Source organism: Vigna unguiculata, chromosome 7 (assembly GCF_037176805.1).
Source record: "Vigna unguiculata cultivar grain cowpea cultivar isolate G323 ecotype 2 chromosome 7, ASM3717680v1, whole genome shotgun sequence".
In the NCBI taxonomy this organism is placed as follows: domain Eukaryota; kingdom Viridiplantae; phylum Streptophyta; class Magnoliopsida; order Fabales; family Fabaceae; genus Vigna; species Vigna unguiculata.
In genome coordinates, this window is record NC_140798.1 from 43,246,995 (window position 1) to 43,265,547 (window position 18,553).

At 30.1% G+C, this 18,553-nt stretch overlaps 2 protein-coding genes across 2 annotated transcripts; both read left to right on the top strand.

Annotated features, from left to right (window-relative positions):
* The first annotated feature begins 6,709 nt into the window (after positions 1-6,709).
* LOC114192187 (Leucine-rich repeat (LRR) family protein) lies at positions 6,710-8,243 on the top strand. The gene has a single exon (XM_028081821.2). The coding sequence runs from the start codon at positions 6,785-6,787 to the stop codon at positions 7,967-7,969; it is 1,185 nt and encodes a 394-aa protein (XP_027937622.1). The 5' UTR covers positions 6,710-6,784; the 3' UTR covers positions 7,970-8,243.
* A 2,401-nt stretch (positions 8,244-10,644) lies between these two features.
* On the top strand, positions 10,645-13,139 carry LOC114190224 (small ribosomal subunit protein eS1-like). The gene is made up of 6 exons (XM_028079024.2): positions 10,645-10,836; positions 10,940-11,045; positions 11,503-11,640; positions 11,736-11,921; positions 12,074-12,274; positions 12,855-13,139. Exons 1-6 carry the CDS (start codon positions 10,778-10,780, stop codon positions 12,948-12,950), a joined length of 786 nt encoding a protein of 261 aa, XP_027934825.1. The 5' UTR covers positions 10,645-10,777; the 3' UTR covers positions 12,951-13,139.
* The last annotated feature ends 5,414 nt before the right edge of the window (positions 13,140-18,553 follow it).

Sequence of the window (18,553 nt, forward strand, 5' to 3'; positions counted from 1 at the left end):
TTTTTCAGTATCCTTCCCTAAGATTTTTATATTTTTCCAAAAGGAGGTAAAAATTGGAAGATGAATTTCTTGCGGACAATATGATTATTTATATTGAAAAATAAATAGCTAAAAATTTTAATTATGATTCAATTGTTGATGAGTTCAAAGATCTGAAGGAACGAAGGATAATCTTTTATATATGTGTGATTTCTTTTTTAGTTATCGTTATATTAAGTTATGTCTTCATTTTTATTGTATTAATGAGAATAATTAAATATATAAATTTTGGATGTATTATTTTGACTCCCTAACAATATTGGTCAAGATCCTCTGTCAAGATAATGCACGAACTCATCCCGATATTGAGAGAGAATCCTCGCATTGACTCAGTATGGGTATAGATATGGAGAATATCCGAATTTTTCAATTGGATATGGGGATAAAGATAATGATGTTCATATTTGCTCTGTCCCTGACCACATACCTGCCATAATACTCGTCTTCGTCATAATCCCGTCCCCGTTTAAATTATTAAAATACTCATAGTCTATTAAGTAACCTTATATATATATATATATATATATATATATATATATATATATATATAAACTCACATAATACTTTCTATTTTTTATTCTTTCTAATTATTTGGTTTGTCATGGAACTCATTTACATCTCCAATATATTTTTGGTCTTATCACAACCTTTATACAATTATATTCAAATGATTTTTGTCAATTAAATAATTGTTATGTCTCACATTTGAATATTTCTACTATTTTTTGATATTTTTATATGTGGTATTTTTTTTTCTACATGAGAATGTTTAACACTCTCAATTTAAGTTTTTCATAAACCTTTTCATTTATTAGGTTATATAATTTTTTTATTCTATTTTTTTTTCATGTGAATAATTCTTTTTGTTTTACTAAAACAGTTTTTGTTATCTCTTAATAATTGACTAGGTTGATATTTAAAAACTTTTTTAGATCTTTAAATTACTTTTCATCTTATCATACCCTTAATTATAATTTATTTCTCTTTGTATGATTTCATTATGAGGTCTCTCAAATTGTTTCTAAGACACACATTTAATCATTTTTTTGTAATATTTTTGTTTGCTGTTTATTTTTATCATGTAGAATATTATTTTGATATTTTTTTATATAATTATTTTTATTTTCTAACCCATTATCATACATGTAATTTTATCACTATAATTGTATAAATAAATTTTATTTGCTACAATATATTAATTTAATGTAATTGCCATGAATTTTTTTATCACCATCCAACATATATTAAAATTCAAAAGACAAAATAGTTATGCTAAAATTATATTATTATTAGTTTAATCTTTGTTCTTTGTGTCATTTTGATCAAGTCATATATTATAACTTTTATCAATATAAAAGTAAGCAGATTTCTTTACAATTTAAAAAATTAAAGTAAACAAAGATTTAAAATATTTTTTAATTTGAATATCTATTTTCCTTTTATTTTATTTTAAAAATATTTATACATTTTATCAATTAGGTTTCATTAGTCTGAAAATTTAATAAATATTTTCGTTCTCATGAAATTTTATTTGGTATTCTAATTTGAAATGTATACATTTGAAATATATAAAATTATAATTTCTTTCTAAATATTTGTATTAAAAAAATAAACATCGTTATAATATTGAACATGTGATAATGTTATGTTTTCTTTACCATAATTTTGTATTATTTTATAAAATTAATTAATTAATATTCAAACAAAAAAAAATGGATATAGGTATGAGTACGAGTATATACTTATTACCCGATGAAAATAAAGATGAGACAAAACTTTGAAAATAGTTAGGTTTTGATATAGGGCATGAGATGAATTTTTTTTCTCTAAAAATAAATATGAGATAGAAAAATCCCTCTTGTCATGCTCCATTGCCATCCCTTGAAAGAAACATATGTGTTGATCCTCATCCTTATTATATACGCAATCAAGAATATCGGGCTTTATTCATATATAATTAATGTGAAAAATTTCTACCAAAATAAAATAGATTCGAATAATATCATGACAACAAAGTTATTCATCATTCGGTAAATATAATTCAATTATAGTTTGTATGAAGTAAAACGTCACACGTGATACCAAAAAATTGAACATATATGCCGTTAAAGAAAATTTCAAAATTTGCTTTAAATTTAGGGTCCGCACACTGACTATCTAACTAAAATTTTGACGAATACTAATGAACCACATGACTGGAACATTACAAAATGTTGCGTTTCTTGTTGTTCTGAATTTATATTGTGATCCCTTTAATTGTGTGGAAGAACAAGAATCTATATAATCTTGTGACCTCTCCTAATCCTAAACAGATCTATTCTCTCGCCAAAACTCATCCTTTATGGCCCATCACTTTTATGTCATTGGTTTATTCTAGGGCATGTTTTTTAAAGCTTAATAATATAAATAATGGAGTGCAGTCTAAGTTATAGATTATCAGCTTCAAGATTTTGATGACACTTCGTGTATAAAAAAAGAAGTGGGTTGAAAGATTCTTATGCTATCTACCAACAAATAATGTACAAAAATTAAGTCAAAAGAAAGAAAATTAACAATGTGTAAGATCCAAGCCTTTTCATCTTACCTTATTCACTTCCTATTCTAGTTTTCGCTTTTCTTATACAAAATTTTACCTACTCGATGGAACAACGACAACTTTATTCTTACCGAACCCATATATAAATATATGAATCTCTCTCAAACTTCCACAATCTTTAGTATGGTTTCATAAATTCTTTCACTTAAATTGTTTATTGGCATGTGTTTTTAATTGGAAATTTTTTAAAAAGAAGACTTCAAATGTTGTTTGTGTTTTACTTGGTCTAATTCGTTCTGGTATGGTACATTGACTTCAAGAAAGCAACATTCTAGAAAACATACGGCACTATACGCCAGTTTTTTCTCTTGTTTTGTGCAAAACAATACAAATACTTTATATATAGTTTACCTGTGATATCTACGTTTCAATTAATTATAACAAAATTTTGTTATCACACGTAATATATTATAATTTCTGAAAAATGTGGCCTTTTGTCCCAACCAAAATCTCATTATTTTTTTAGATGTAAGAACTATAATACATGTTTATAAGGATTATTTATGGACGGCAAATTAACATATATGGCAGTGCAATCTTCCTGTGGTACATATTATTATATAAATGACACTGTGATGTGGTTGGTTCATCAGTTTTTATCTTTTTTTTCTTCTTGTTCCCCTTTAATTTTAAATAAAATAAAACGATGAGAAGTTTCCTTTGATATCTTTTGTTTGACTTTGATGGCTCTCTATCCTTTATGATAAGTATATGATATTACAAGTGAAAAAAATAAAAATAATATTCGGGTTTATCACGAGAAAATGATTTCCACATAGATTTTTTTTTTTTTTTACTTATATTTGAAGCATGCTTGAATAGACCATGTAGCTAAGTTTTATTCTGATCTTGAAACTTATTACATACTCTACCGTCTTAAGTCTAACTCATTATGAGGACTTGGTTTCACGAATTTCACTGTGATTTTATGCCACTTTAATTACATGAAGTGGTCACGTTAGTTGAATATAACAAGGCAACAAATGTAGCAAAGATTACTCTAATTTGGTGAATGAAGGAATGAAAAGAGTGAAAGATACCTGAACAAAAGGGACGTGTGGAATTGAAGGGAGCCAATTGAACTTAAAAACCATCTGATAAGTTCTATTCTATCAAACTCATGGTTTTGCTTTCAGACACAGCATAAAAAATTGTTGACTTTTGGTACACATTCAGTGTAACAAGGGGGTCCCATCATTTGCTCAACTTCACCAACGACCACTAAAAATGTCATTTGTATAAAGCTTAAATAGACATTGTCAAATTTATTTTATATATTTTCTCACCCTGAAAAAAAAAGAAGCTATATTTTGTTTTTAAAGTAATATTAATCAAAAAACATAAATTACTTTTTTTTTTTAAATATGTCGGAGATTTTATCTCGACTAAAGATGAAGTTAATTTAAATATATAAGTAGGTTTAAACCTCACATTATAAATCAATTTTGTATAATTGAGTTAAACTTAAATTTATTTTTTAATATCGTATCATAATCATTAAAAATTGATTCTAACAAATATTTAATGTTTGTTGGATCTATCGAACCACCTATTATGAAATTGGAGTTTTGATCCTCTATTGAGTCTTTTGGTGTTGTTATTGTTTGTTGAGCACTAAAAATACACTATGTTAGTACTTTAAATATCTTTTTAATATATTTTAAAATTTCAAAATCATTAGTCATCAAACTATTTTGAAGGGACAATAGAGGAATAACACAAAAAATCTAGTAAAGAATTCAAATTCGTGAAATTGCTATCAGATTAACATTAATGTCTAGTGTTACGCATAAGAGGTCATTACTATTTTTTTTTTCAAAACATTTGCAAGAAAATACTTTTTCTTGCTATTTTTTCTAAGAATTTTAATTGGTAGGTTATCCTTTCGTGTGTAATTATTTCCTAAAAAATTATAAAATTCGCAAGTATTTCCTAAAAAAATTTGTTGCGAAAAGTGTTTCATATAGAATATTTTGCAAAAAAATTGACAGCAATTTTCTGAAAAAAAAAAGTTTCATAACAAAATTTATATGTATTTCTTAAAAAAAAATTGAAAACAAAAATTAACAGGAAATATAAGTTTTTTTAGTAGTGAGTATATGTTTTGATGTGAAATATATGTTGAAAATTCCACAACAATTAAAGATAAAACGATATCTATAAATCAATTCTTTAAAATTGAGTTAAATTTAAAAATTTAAAATCCACGTACAACTAATCCTGGTAGAACTATTTCCAGATTTACTTATTATCCCATGAATAGTTAATCAACTTTTGCTTTTGGGGAGGAAGTTGTTATTGCTGTTAAACAAGGGCTTGAAATTTTATTAGTCTTCTATAATTTACACTCCAGAAAACATAAAAATCAACTGATTATATTACATTATATATATAATTTAACTTAATCTGAAGAACTCTTAAGAAATTATTTAAATAAAATTTAGCAAATAGTTTATCTCACAGGCAATGTGAAATTACGCGAGCCCATTTTCTAGGTCAATAAAATGCAACCGAAAATCAAGTTGCTAATAGTGGTTTGTAGTCAAAGGGTATAAAAATATATAATTTGGTGATAAAAAATAGGGAAAATGGTAAAAACCGTGTTTTTGGTGAGATGAGCCACCAACAAACATCAGCATTTGCCATAGTTTAGAATGCATGCCAGTTCATTGGCAATTTGCCAGGATATGTACTATAAAAAAAGTGTAAACAGAATAAGAAAGGAAGATGTTATACTTTGATTCTGGCTTATTAATTAGGATTATAGTCAAACCAAACCATACTAATATAAAGTACATTGTAAAAGTCAAACTAATGTGATGGCGTTGTTCCATGTTGGTGTGTATTGCTTCCAACATATCCACTAAATTTAAGAGGAAAAGGGATCAACATAACAGTTTTTTATTACTTGTCTTTTATATAGTTTCAATAAAAATTAGAGTTTTTAATACAATCTCTTATTATATAAATTAATAATGTTATAACAAAGAGTATTTGATAGAGAGAAAGTATTCAGTTTAGAGAATGTAGGAATATTGTGATTCTTTGGACATGATATAAAAAAATTATTAATTAGTCAGTTATAAACACCTTAAAGAATGTAGGAATTCCAAACTATGTTTGTTTTTTATAGTATTATTGGGTATAAAAGTTTTTTTTTTTTTGTATTAGTAATTCACTAGTAAACTGATTTTATTAGCCAACACGTGATATTTTCATAATAAAAAAAATTAACGAGAGTAAAGTTATTATATTCAGCAACTTATTTTAATAAGTTAATAATTAAATTGTTCTGTAAGAATTAAATTTAAGAACAGTTAAATTTACGTAAAAATTATTTTCCATTTTGTGTAAAGTATTTTAGTATTTATGTAAATTATTCAAATTTTATTGTTACTAGGTATCCCAAAAAAAAAAAACTATACAGATAATGAAATTTATGAATTATATATTACAAAACTACTTTGAGTAAAATAATGTCAATTTGAAATATATGATTAAACCATACTACAAGTTTTGTTGTAAAATATTTTTAAAATTTTAAAAGTAAAAAACATTTTGGTAATTAAACTTCTACTAAAGTATTTACTGTTGGTAATGTTCTAAAACAAGCTTTGTTAATTAGTCTGTTGACAACTTTTAAAGAAACCGGAAAAGTATTTAAAAAATATGATATTTAACATACTAAAAAATAATCTGTATATTTTATAAATTATTTTTTTATTTCCTTAAAGATTGTGAAAAGTCTTTTGAACCTAATTTGAGTGAGTTGAATATAAAGAAGAATAATATAAGCACTAGGAAACGAACCTAAAATACAAAAAATGGGAAAAGAATGAACCAAAGTTAGGACTGAGAAAGAAGAAATTATAGAAAGCAAGAATGTGTATGTCCAATGAGTCACATTCGTCATTATTCGAAAACAAAAGTCTATAATCATAAAAAGTTGTCCAGAATTTAGATGTAACGTAGTAGTCCACGAAAATGCCGAACCAAAACACTGTCCCAAAATTATTTTATGTCAATTTGCATCTCACCAAACTTGAGAAATTTCACAAACACCTTGCGTATATAAATCCAAGCTCCCATGACACAAAATCATGGTAAAGTAAAGAACCAAAAATAAAAAAACCAAACTCATCATCATTAATGGCCTCTCATTCTCCCAAGAGAAAAAGCCCTTATCTTAATGCACCATTCCTCCTAATTCTCATCTCTTTCATCAACCCTTCACACCAAGCTCTTCCCCCTCTAAACCCAAGGCTCAACAAAGCCTACACAGCACTCCAAGCATGGAAACACAAAATCACATCAGACCCCAAAAACTTCACCTTAAACTGGTGTGGCCCCAATGTTTGCAACTACACTGGAATATACTGTGCACCTGCCCCAGATGACCCTCAAATCTACACTGTTGCTGGAGTTGACCTAAACCACGCCTCCATATCTGGTTCATTGCCAGAAGAACTTGGCCTCTTAACTGACCTAGCACTTTTCCACATAAACTCCAACCGCTTCTGTGGCTCCCTCCCCAACACCTTCGACCACCTAAACCTCCTCCACGAACTAGACATAAGCAACAACCAATTCTCGGGACCCTTCCCCGAGGTTCTTCTCTGCATCTCCTCCTTAAAATACTTAGACATCAGATTCAACAACTTCTACGGCAACATTCCCTCGCGCCTCTTCGATCTCAAACTCGATGCCCTTTTCATCAACAACAACAACTTCAAATTTTCCCTGCCGGACAACTTCGGCAACAGTCCTGTTTCTGTTCTTGTCTTTGCAAACAATGACCTCAAGGGGTGTCTCCCTTCCAGCTTGGCCAAAATGAAGGGTACCCTTAACGAGATTATCATCACCAACAGTGGCTTAACGGGCTGTTTGCCTAGTGAGATAGGGGATTTGCACAAAGTGAAGGTGTTTGATGTGAGCTTCAACAAGCTTGTTGGAGATTTGCCCCAGTCCTTGGGGAAGATGAAGAGGTTGGAGCAGTTGAATGTGGCGCATAACATGCTTTCTGGCACCATTCCTGAGAGTGTGTGCATGTTGCCGAGGTTGGAGAATTTCACGTACTCCTACAACTACTTCTGCAGTGAGTCACCGGTGTGTCTCAAGTTGAAGGATAGCGATGATACCAAGAACTGCATTCCTTATAGGCCATTGCAAAGGTCACCTGATGAGTGTGCAGCTTTCTATAAATATCCCGTTCATTGCAGTGACTTTGGTTGTGTATCTCCACCGCCGCCGCCGCCGCCGCCGCCGCCGCCTCCTCCACCACCACCACCTCCTCCGCCGCCTCCACCGCCGGAAAAATACCACCAATATCCCTGATGAGCCGTGGGAGAAGTAAAAGTTTGCAATGTTTAATTTACTTTCTTTATTTTTTGGAGATTGAAATATATTATAGCTCGGTGAATATAATTACAGATAGTTTTCATTTTTGGTCATACGTTTACCTTGTACAAATAAAAATAAAAAAGTGTGGAAATTAGCTATGTATTTCCACTATTTATTTTTAAACGGGTTTGGTTTGGTTTGAGAACATTTGGGTCGTGACTTATGTTCTATATAGTATTAACGAAAATATAACCTTTTTCTGTTGTTACCTTTTCATGTTTGCTCGTTGTCGTAATAATAAATATAAAGGGAAAACTTTGTTGAAAACGATGGAGAGGGTTGGATATTCGTGATTGTGATCTCCAAACCATAATTTTTTAGGTGAAAAAACTATCACTACTTTTGCTGTGGAAATTGATAGTATGAAAGTTTTTAAAGGGAAGAGGTTCGAGGAAGAAACTTAGTGGGCAGTGTTACTTTTTTCCTTTTGAGTTGTTTTACTTTTTATGTTGTTTGCTCAATAACAAGTGGTTATATTTGATCATCATTTCATGCAAGATTTCTTTGTACTATATATATAGCATTGTTTTGATATTAAAGACAATTCATCCCTTGCCCAGTCAATGAAAATGATTTATCTTCATATTATAATGTCGGATGGGAAGTCATTATCAGTTATCACTGTTAATTGTCATTTTTTATATTTAGATTTCATGTGGTCAAATAAATCTAAAATTTAGTGAGCTAAATATCATTAAATATTTCCAATGTTTTTTTCCCCTAGAAATACCTAACAAATCACTTTCTTCCTTTGTGTTTTAAATTTCTGGAATATGTTATTATTGCTATTTTATTATTATTATTATTATATACAAAATAATACTTATATATCTAAGTTATTGTTATAAAAATTGGTGTAATAAACTGATTGAGAATACCACTTTTGAAAAGTTTTAAATGATATTGATGATATACAAAGTGATTGCATGTCATGTGGCTGAAAATTTACTTGAAATCTTTCCATTTGTTGTAATTTCTTTTCAAATAACGCTTCTGGGAAAATCTTTTATTTTCATTTTCAAAGTTTAAAATATCATTATATATTTTATTTTTACACTCATAACAACAAATAAATAATTATATATATATATATAGCTTGTTAAAATATTCAAAATATGTAAACTCATACACACACACGCATATATATATATATATATATATATATATATATATATATATATATATATATATATATATATATATATATATATATAATAGGCTAAAAATTGAAATAATATATTTCTTTATTATATTATATTATATAAAATAAAAGCCACGTGTGTATTTTATAAAAGTAACGCCCTATTTTTTTTCTTCTTTTTGTTGGTATATAACCGGGATATATTTGTATGTTTTGATTTGATTTTTTTTTTTTCAATGGACCTGTTCAAAAACGATGTAATGTTTTTGGTTGTATTCATTCTGAATATGCCTTCCGATTTTAGGAAAAAAAAGTACACAGATCTTTTTTTCTCTTGAGTTGAAAATAAAATATTATTATTGAAGGTTAAAATGAGTTTTTTTTTTTTTTTTTTTAAATAAAACTTCAATTCATTATACCATAATTAGTTTTAAAGCTAAAATAAGTAAGTGGATGTTAGAGAAAGAAATGAGAGAAGTGCAGTGAAAAGTTGATTTGAGAGTTTGTTGAGTAAAATGGAGGTGTGGTCGCAGATCCTAGAATTCAGGAAATGAGAAGAAGCAAAAGAGAGAGAGAGTTTAACAGAAAAAATGATGTAAAAAGATGATATAAGTAAGCTAGTGAGATGATTCTGTTGTTCCCTTTGGATCCTTTCTTTTATGCTTTTCAGTATGATCCTCATTAATTTTCCTTTGTTATTTTTGTGTATTCTCCATTAAAAGTAGTGATTTCAAGAAATTCATGCATGTTATGGAGATCCACAACGAGGCTTAGAGCGATTAGACACACTTTCACCATTGTTGTGGTTCACTTGGAGAAGGAAGAGTGTAATGTAAAATAGAAAAGTGGTTGATTTAGTCAATTTCAAAATTTCACACAGTAAATGCTTCTTCTTTGTTAGTTGTTGCCCACGTTTGCATCAATTGAGAGAGGAAACAAAACAACAAAAACTAGTATCAATTCAAAACCTCTTAATCCAAAAAGTTTCTTTCTAGATCTTATTCTGTATATAGGGTTCAAATTTTTTTTTTCCGATATGCGGAAGAAGGTTATTGCACTGAAACTACGTTTCCACAATAGGCAGGAGCTAGGTTTTTTAGTCTTTCACTCCAATTTTTTGGTTTTATAGGCTTATATAAAAAAAACAATAAATTAAATGTATTGCGAGATCAAATTGAAGATTCAATCAAAAGTATATATTTTTAAAGTTTAAAAACTAAAATTATGGAGAAAAAATAAAGCCAATTAAAAGAGACCAAAATTTTAATTTAGAAAAGAAATAACAGAAACGATGGCTTGATGTTTTTTTTTTTTTATGCTTTGGGTTAGAAAGTGTTCGGCTTCTTGTGGTCTTGTAAAAGGTTTCCTAATATGGGCCTTATTATCCTGAGACGAGGTCCATGATTTAAAAGCCCAGGTGACACTGATCTTATAGAGCCCAAGCCCACGCAATGTTAGCATCGGAAAAACCCTAAATTATTCATAATGAAGATAAAAGGAGAGAGGTATATAAAAGGTTAGGGTTTGAGGTTTTATCGGGTGCCATTGTTCCTCTTGTTGTCATTCGCAGCTGCTGTTACTCACACCGCACACAGTGAGCCATGGCCGTTGGAAAGAACAAGCGCATCTCCAAAGGGAAGAAGGGTGGCAAGAAGAAGGCGTTAGTATCTTCCATTTCTATACTTTGTGGCATGTTTCTTCTCTTTTTTAGCTGTATTAATTTTCAATTGAAATATGGGTTTCGTTTGTGTATGAATTTGCAGAGCTGATCCCTTTTCCAAGAAGGATTGGTATGACATTAAGGCTCCCTCTGTTTTCCAAGTAAAAAATGTTGGCAAAACCCTCGTCACTCGTACTCAGGGTACCAAGGTATTGCGTTCGGAATATGTACAAAGAATTGGGATTTTTACCATTTTAGTGAAAATTTGTTGCCTTTGTGTTGTTGGTCTCTTGTAATAGGTCTTCAATTTATGAACTTTTGTTATGATATATAGCTTGGACATGAATGGTGATATTGATAAGTTGGATGATACACATGTATTACTTTTTACTAGGGATGTTCTCTCTTTATCGGGAGAACATAAACAGAATGTCCGCCTCCTTTTTTTTAGATCTATATAATATATGGGAAAAATAAATAGGTTTAAACTTTGAGGTGTATGATTATTGCATTTTTTGTTGTATTGGGAAAACAAGTGTATAGGAATCTTGTAAGGGTCTGCTGTCTATCAATCGTCAGTTGCTTATCTGCACACGTATTATGGACAGTAATTGATGTGTACATACTTTATATGCTTATGTTTACCGTGGTTGTTTCAAATTACAGATTGCTTCTGAAGGACTCAAACATAGAGTGTTTGAGGTCTCATTGGCTGATCTTCAAGGAGATGAGGATCATGCATTCAGGAAGATTAGGCTGAGAGCTGAAGACATTCAAGGGAAGAATGTCCTGACGAATTTCTGGGTATGATTGATGACTGCACCATTTTTGTTCATATTATCATCCTGCGCTGATTTTTTTTATATCAAATTTGAATCTTTTATTCTTCGATTTTCTAGGGAATGGATTTCACCACAGACAAACTGAGGTCTTTGGTACGAAAATGGCAAACTCTTATTGAAGCCCATGTGGATGTGAAGACAACTGATAGTTACACATTGAGGATGTTTTGTATTGGATTCACTAAGAGAAGAGCTAACCAGGTGAAGAGAACATGTTATGCTCAATCAAGCCAGATTAGACAGGTATACGCACCAATCTTGTAGTTAGATTCTACTATGGAGCAGTATTTTGGTTCTGGTTTAACTTCTCTGTATACATTGCTTAACCGCAGAGTTTGTGGTTTTTGCTACATTATTGCAGTTTAATAATTGATATCGTACGTTTAACTTTTCAGATACGTAGGAAGATGAGAGAGATCATGACCAACCAGGCAACATCCTGTGATTTGAAGGAGTTGGTCCGTAAGTTTATTCCTGAGATTATTGGAAAAGAAATTGAGAAGGCAACATCTAGCATTTATCCTCTGCAGAATGTGTTTGTCCGAAAAGTCAAGATCCTTAAAGCTCCTAAGTTTGATCTTGGTAAACTGATGGAGGTAATTTTTAAAATAATTTTCTTTTCATCTTTCTTCTATACCATACTTCATGAAAAGTATTTCACATTTCCTTTACCCGAATAAATTTCGATGTCTACTGTGTGTGCTTGGTGTACCGTTAGGATATAACTTAATGTGTGTCTGTAGATAGACATTTTGTAGTGTTGATAAATCTGGAAATCCTAGTTGATTGTATTAATGCCCGGGATTTTTGAATTTTTTTCCTGTGTATCTGAAGATTACCTGATAGACATTTTGTATTGTTGATAAATCTGGAAATTCTAGTTGATCGTTTGGATGCCTGGGGTTTTTGAAATTTTTTCCTGTCAATAGATAGTTCAGCTGGGAAAGTTGAGCATGTTATTATTTTTATTATCCATAAACTTATTTATTTTCTTATAGGCACTGAAATAGAAATTTTGCCGTGCTGTGTTATTACTATTATTTCCTTGATTCAATCTTATGATTTGTTGACCACGGCATTTATCATGTCTAGCCAAGAAATGTAGTTTTTATTGCCACATGTTGATGACACCTTTTAAGTGATTAGTTTGATGTCTTTACGGTTTGGCCCTTGTAGGTTCATGGTGATTACTCAGAAGATGTTGGTACAAAGGTAGAAAGACCTGCCGATGAAACAATTGCAGAGGAACCCACTGAAATTGTTGGAGCTTAATTCAGTGATACTGCACTCAGCTTGTTGTAGTTTTCTGTTTCTGATGTTATCATTGAAAATTAAGTTTAAAACTTCAGTTTAGTGTTTGTGTAAGTCGAGTAAACCAGTTTTGTTTTGACAATCAGACATTTTTTGCTCGTAATACATCTGGGTTTGTTGAGCACTCAAAATCAGATTTGGTTGACATTATATCGTTCCTTTTGTTATGCGTATTTTGTCTTATTAATTTATTTTTGTGAATTTCAAATCCATAGTTCATGTTTAGTGTTACCGTTGTATCAATGTCAAGATTTTGTCAGTAATCGTAGAAGATTAAATGTATCAAATAGGAAGTGATACTTGCTCGATTTTTGGAATACCGATTCTTTTCAGTCAACGGAGTGATCAAATAAGGCCATTAACATTCTTCGTATTATCAGAAAGTAAAATTAAACTGCTGTTTCAAGTTGGTGATTTGATTATCTGTTTGTGTATAATATTCTAATATTCTAATTTAAGTGTTGTCTGAATTTAGTCGTTATTTACCGGTTGATTGTATTATTTCATGTAACTTTGAAGGCATTACATCGTCATAAAAAAGCTACAACCTTATTGGTGAAAAGTGCTACATCGCATAAAGATCGTAAGGTTAGGGATGCCATTGATGTTTGTAGCATCTATTCTAATTCTAATATTTGATACACCTACACATTCAAGGTGGCACAAAAGTGGAGTTGAAATGCTTAAAATAAATCAATTAGGACAATCATCGCTGAGAAAACTGTAGCAAACCATATCTCTACTTTTTCCTTTAATGAACTCATATTTCCTGAAAACGCCCTCCCTTTGAAAACCAGCTTTGTGGAGCACCCTTTGAGAAGCCACATTTTCCAGAAAAACCAGAGCTTGAAGCCTCTCCAAGTGTGGAAACTCTGTAAATGCAGCTTTAACAACTTGTTTGACAGCATGTGTTGCAATCCCTTTACCCCAGTATCTGGTGCCTAAAGCGTAGCCAAGTTCTGCAGATTTGTGCCTGTTCCTACCCTGCCCCTCACATGAGGACAAATCAATACACCCAATTACACGATCGTTGAGGCAAATTGCTCTGAACCATAGAGATTTGCTTGCTATATTTTGGATGAAGTTGATGCCTTCCTCTTTGCTAGTGTAAGGTTCCCAAGTGCAATATCTGGCTACTTTTTCATCAGTGGTCCACGCCATTACATCATCAACATCATCGAGACTAATGGGGCGAAGAGAGATTTGGGTTAGATCGATACCCTCATCTCTGATATTTGTTGTTGCTGCACATATAGCATCTTCCTCCATCATCTAGGCAACAATGGATCCAAGGTTTGACAATATTTATATATGAGCCACCGTAGAGTATGTTATGGTTGGAGTAGGGCCCAAGAAAACAATGCTCGAAATTACAATATTCTTGCAAGCCGCCGTGCTTGACTTCCAATTGATAGGTGTTCCAATTTGATTGCAGGGAAAAATATTGATTTTGGAAACGCCAATCAACAGACAAATCTTGAAATATTTTTATTTTATCAGAAAACCACTACATTATTTAAAATTCTCCCTTGAAGTTTTTGTTGTCGTTATTTCAATTATAAATAAATTAATCAACATTATTTTCTGATAAGACAAACCATACGAACGACTATATCTTATATCAATCTGTGGAGTGATGACCCTTGTTCTAGCAAGCTTATTGATATTGGCCTGCATAACCTTAGAAACGGTGAAAGGCACTTGCTCCTCCCTAAGTTTCTTTCTGCACTTCCATTTATAAAAACTTTTCATTGTGTTTTTTTTTTTTTTTTAAATTGTGTAATTCTAAAGTCATTTTTCTATAAAAGAAGGTAGTTTCTAGGTAACACAATTTGAAAGTCAAAAATCACAAATCACTTTTAGATTATACAATGATGAAGTTAAAAAAACTTTTAAATTGTCCGAAGTTATTTGACTTCTATATTGCACATTTTGAAAGTTAGTTTTAACTTTCGGACTATACAATTTGATTAGATTGTCCACTGAGCTTTACACAATTATTTTAAATAGGAAATTGGGGTTGGTGTTTAAGAACTCAAGAAAATAAAAGATAATATTTTTATATTTAAATATTTTAAAATATGATTATATCTAAAAATAATAGGCACATAATTTCTGTAAGACTCGTATTCTGTCTTAAAAGTTTTGGGCTTGGTTTTATTAGAGTGTTTAGGGTCAGTCCACTTGTTTTTTCAGGACCTCTTTTCAGCTGCTCTCTTATTCTCATTCTGTCCCTTCACTTGGCAGCAATTCACTTTTCTTTCTCCCTTGAGTTAACCGAACGCTCCCCCTTCGCGTAAGTAGGACTCCAACCCCAGTCTCTTTTTGTTTCTTTACTGTGTTGGAGTTTTGGTTCCATTGGAATCTATGTTAGGGTCTCAGTTTTGTCTCCCTTGTTCTGTTGTTTCAGCTCCATAAGTTGAAGTCGTATTGTGCTGCTTTTCTTTGGGAACTTGTTTTGTTTGGCTAGCATCTGTCAAGGTGAGGGAAGTTAGGACTTTTCACGTTTTCAAAGTATATTACTTGTTTTCAATTTTATTTTCGTGTTTAAAAACTTGGATGATGATTTTGATGGTGTGATAATATGATGTATGTGTTTCTGGATGGATTTCTATTGTCGCATGCAGAAACAGGAAAGAAACTGCTATTCTCGCCTAAGCGAGAACCCTCTAGCCTAAGCGAGAATAGCAGAGAATTCTCGCCCAAGCGAGAGTAGTCTCGTTTAAGCGAGAAGATCTAGCAAGCAAGAACTCGCACTAATGCATTGTAACTCCTGTTCGAGTTCTCGCCTAAACGAAGAGAGTCTAGCTTAAGCGAAAGGAACTTGTCTCTGGAGCGAGACCTCTTAACTTAGCGAAAATGAGGCAGATTTGTTTCAAACTCTGTGATTTCACTTGTGGATTGATTTAATTACTCTTAAAAGCATGAACCTGTCACTATATATGTTTTATGTGATATTGTTGTGCTTGGAGTGAAATAAATTATGAATTGGTTTGTGGGTTGTGCATTGGCATGAAATTATGATGTTATGAGATAACATGTGGACTTGGTGTGGGAACATGGATATGGTATGAGCTAGACATAATTTCATAAGTCTCTTGGCGAGATTTCATGATGGTGTTGTAGTGTATATAATCAGATAAGGATTAATGTTGCATCTTGAAACTCTAAAGAATCCATCAGAATTACATAGAGCAGACTGATTCAAGTGGTGAGAGTAGCGGAAGGTCCTAGTCTTTGGCGTGATAATGGCCCTAGAAGATCATAGACTAACCTTGTGTGTGGTAGGGTGAAACCCATTAATAATGGTTCTGCAGAACAGTAGAGACCATCACAAGTGCAAGCATCTCGTGAATCCGATCTTTTTATATTTATCCGGATAATTGAGTGAGAGAATCTTTATTGTTTGTCATCACATGCCTGGTTTGGTTACTGAAATGTCTATATAAAATCTACTTGTTATATATATATATATATATATATATATATATATATATATATATATATATATATATATATATATATACATATATATATATATATGATGAAAAATTATTTTTATCTCTAACTTACCCTTTTTCTTTGTGTCTGTTTTCTGTTTTTGGTTTTCTTTGTGCGATGATTACCAAATTCTTAGTGTGAACAGATGTGGAGACTCTTGTTATGTTGACGGGGGAGCTGTTGTTTAATTAGGCTTCCCGAATTCTTTGTTGCTCATGATTGAGTCTTTCTCCTTATGAATTGTTATATAAATTCATTGTTCTATGATCAACTTTTTTTAACTCTTTCATATTTTATGTGTAGTCTAAATAAGAAAACATTATGCTCTGCTTTTCAATTTTTCTTTCAGTATATTATGAATATATTATAGATAACGATAATGGTTTGTTTTAATATATTTTATATTAGTATTCTATTATTTTATATTATAAATATGAGACGTTTATTTATTAGAATTGCTTTATTAAATTGCACCGTTACAATTTCATTAAAAGTTATATAGAAGTAAGGAAAACGCATGTGTCAGTCATACTAAGACTATAAATTTAAAACTTAGATCTTGTAAATCTCTCTTATTATTAAAATGTGATGACATATAAAATTTAAGATTATATATTTTCAATAAGATAATGAATCATACAAATAAATAATAACTATTTCTATCTTAAAAATAACTCTTTTGAAAATAAGTATAAATAAAATTTATTAAAATGAATCTTATAGTATTCTTGTACTAAAGCAAAAGCGGTGAGAAAATATTTAAAGTGATAAAATATAATGGAATCGAAAAAACCTAAGACATGTTAAACTTTTGCATTAATATCTTAAGTAATGCAATTTTCGAAAATCTTAAGAACTTGTTACATATTTTATTTAATTTCCTCATATATTATTGCTGTACGAAATATCATTGTTTCATATTTACCCATACTATACATGATTGTTTTTAATTAGTATTTTAGCACGTGCGCTATTCTAATATATAAAATTATTTATAACTATATATAAAGATATATAAAGATGATTCACTCATCTGTGTTCACTTTTCATAATTTCAATTTTAACCTTTACAATGTAATTATTTGTTAAATTTTTAAAAATTAACGGTTATTTTTATAAATTTTTATAAAATTATTTACTTTTTTCTTTTTTCTTTTTTTTTTCCTATTCATCAACAGATATTTTTCCATATTTTCTCATACATTTTATTTTATTTTTAATAAATATAATTTTGTTTTATTTATTAACTTAATAACATTACAATATCATCAACTACTAATATAATATCATGTATATTTAAAAAAAATGCATACACAAGTACGATAGCGTATGTGTTTACGCTAGTATATATTAAGAATTTATGATAAAATTTAAATTAGAATGAGATTAATTTTATTTTGAAACTGATAGAAATTGAGAATATCATAGATATAAATAAAGATGAAGAAATGACAATTTAATATATAGAAGGCACGTGTAACACGACTCGCTTAGGTGCTAGAAATCTTTGTAAGAGTAGATTATTTATATTTGAAGCTTTAGTTTTTATTAATATTATCAAGTTTAAAATCAATAACTTAAAACATGTGTATATATTCTCATAAATCAGTTACATGTTAACAAGTTACATTTACCTCGAAATTCTTTTAAAATTGTTTCATCAACATAACACGCTTTGAAAAACAAATACAAAGATAACAGTGCATTCTAAATGACAAATTTTAATTTAAATAAAAAAAAAAGACAAAAAAGAAGAAAACGATTTCAGTCTATTTATAAAAACATGGAATAATATAGAAACGAAGCATAATACACAAGTATTGAGAAAATTTTTACTCGCTCTGATTATTTTTACAAGAACCAAATAAGAGTGAATCTAGAACATTTCTTGTACTTCTTGGCTAAAATGTGGCTCAGTACAAGTCCTTTGAAAGCTCTACTACGCTAGCTTAGACACAAACACATTCAAGGTGGCACAAAAATACAAAAATGATCTAAACAAATCAACAAGGAGAATCATCGTTGAGAAAACTGTAACAAACCATATCTCTACTTTTTCCTTT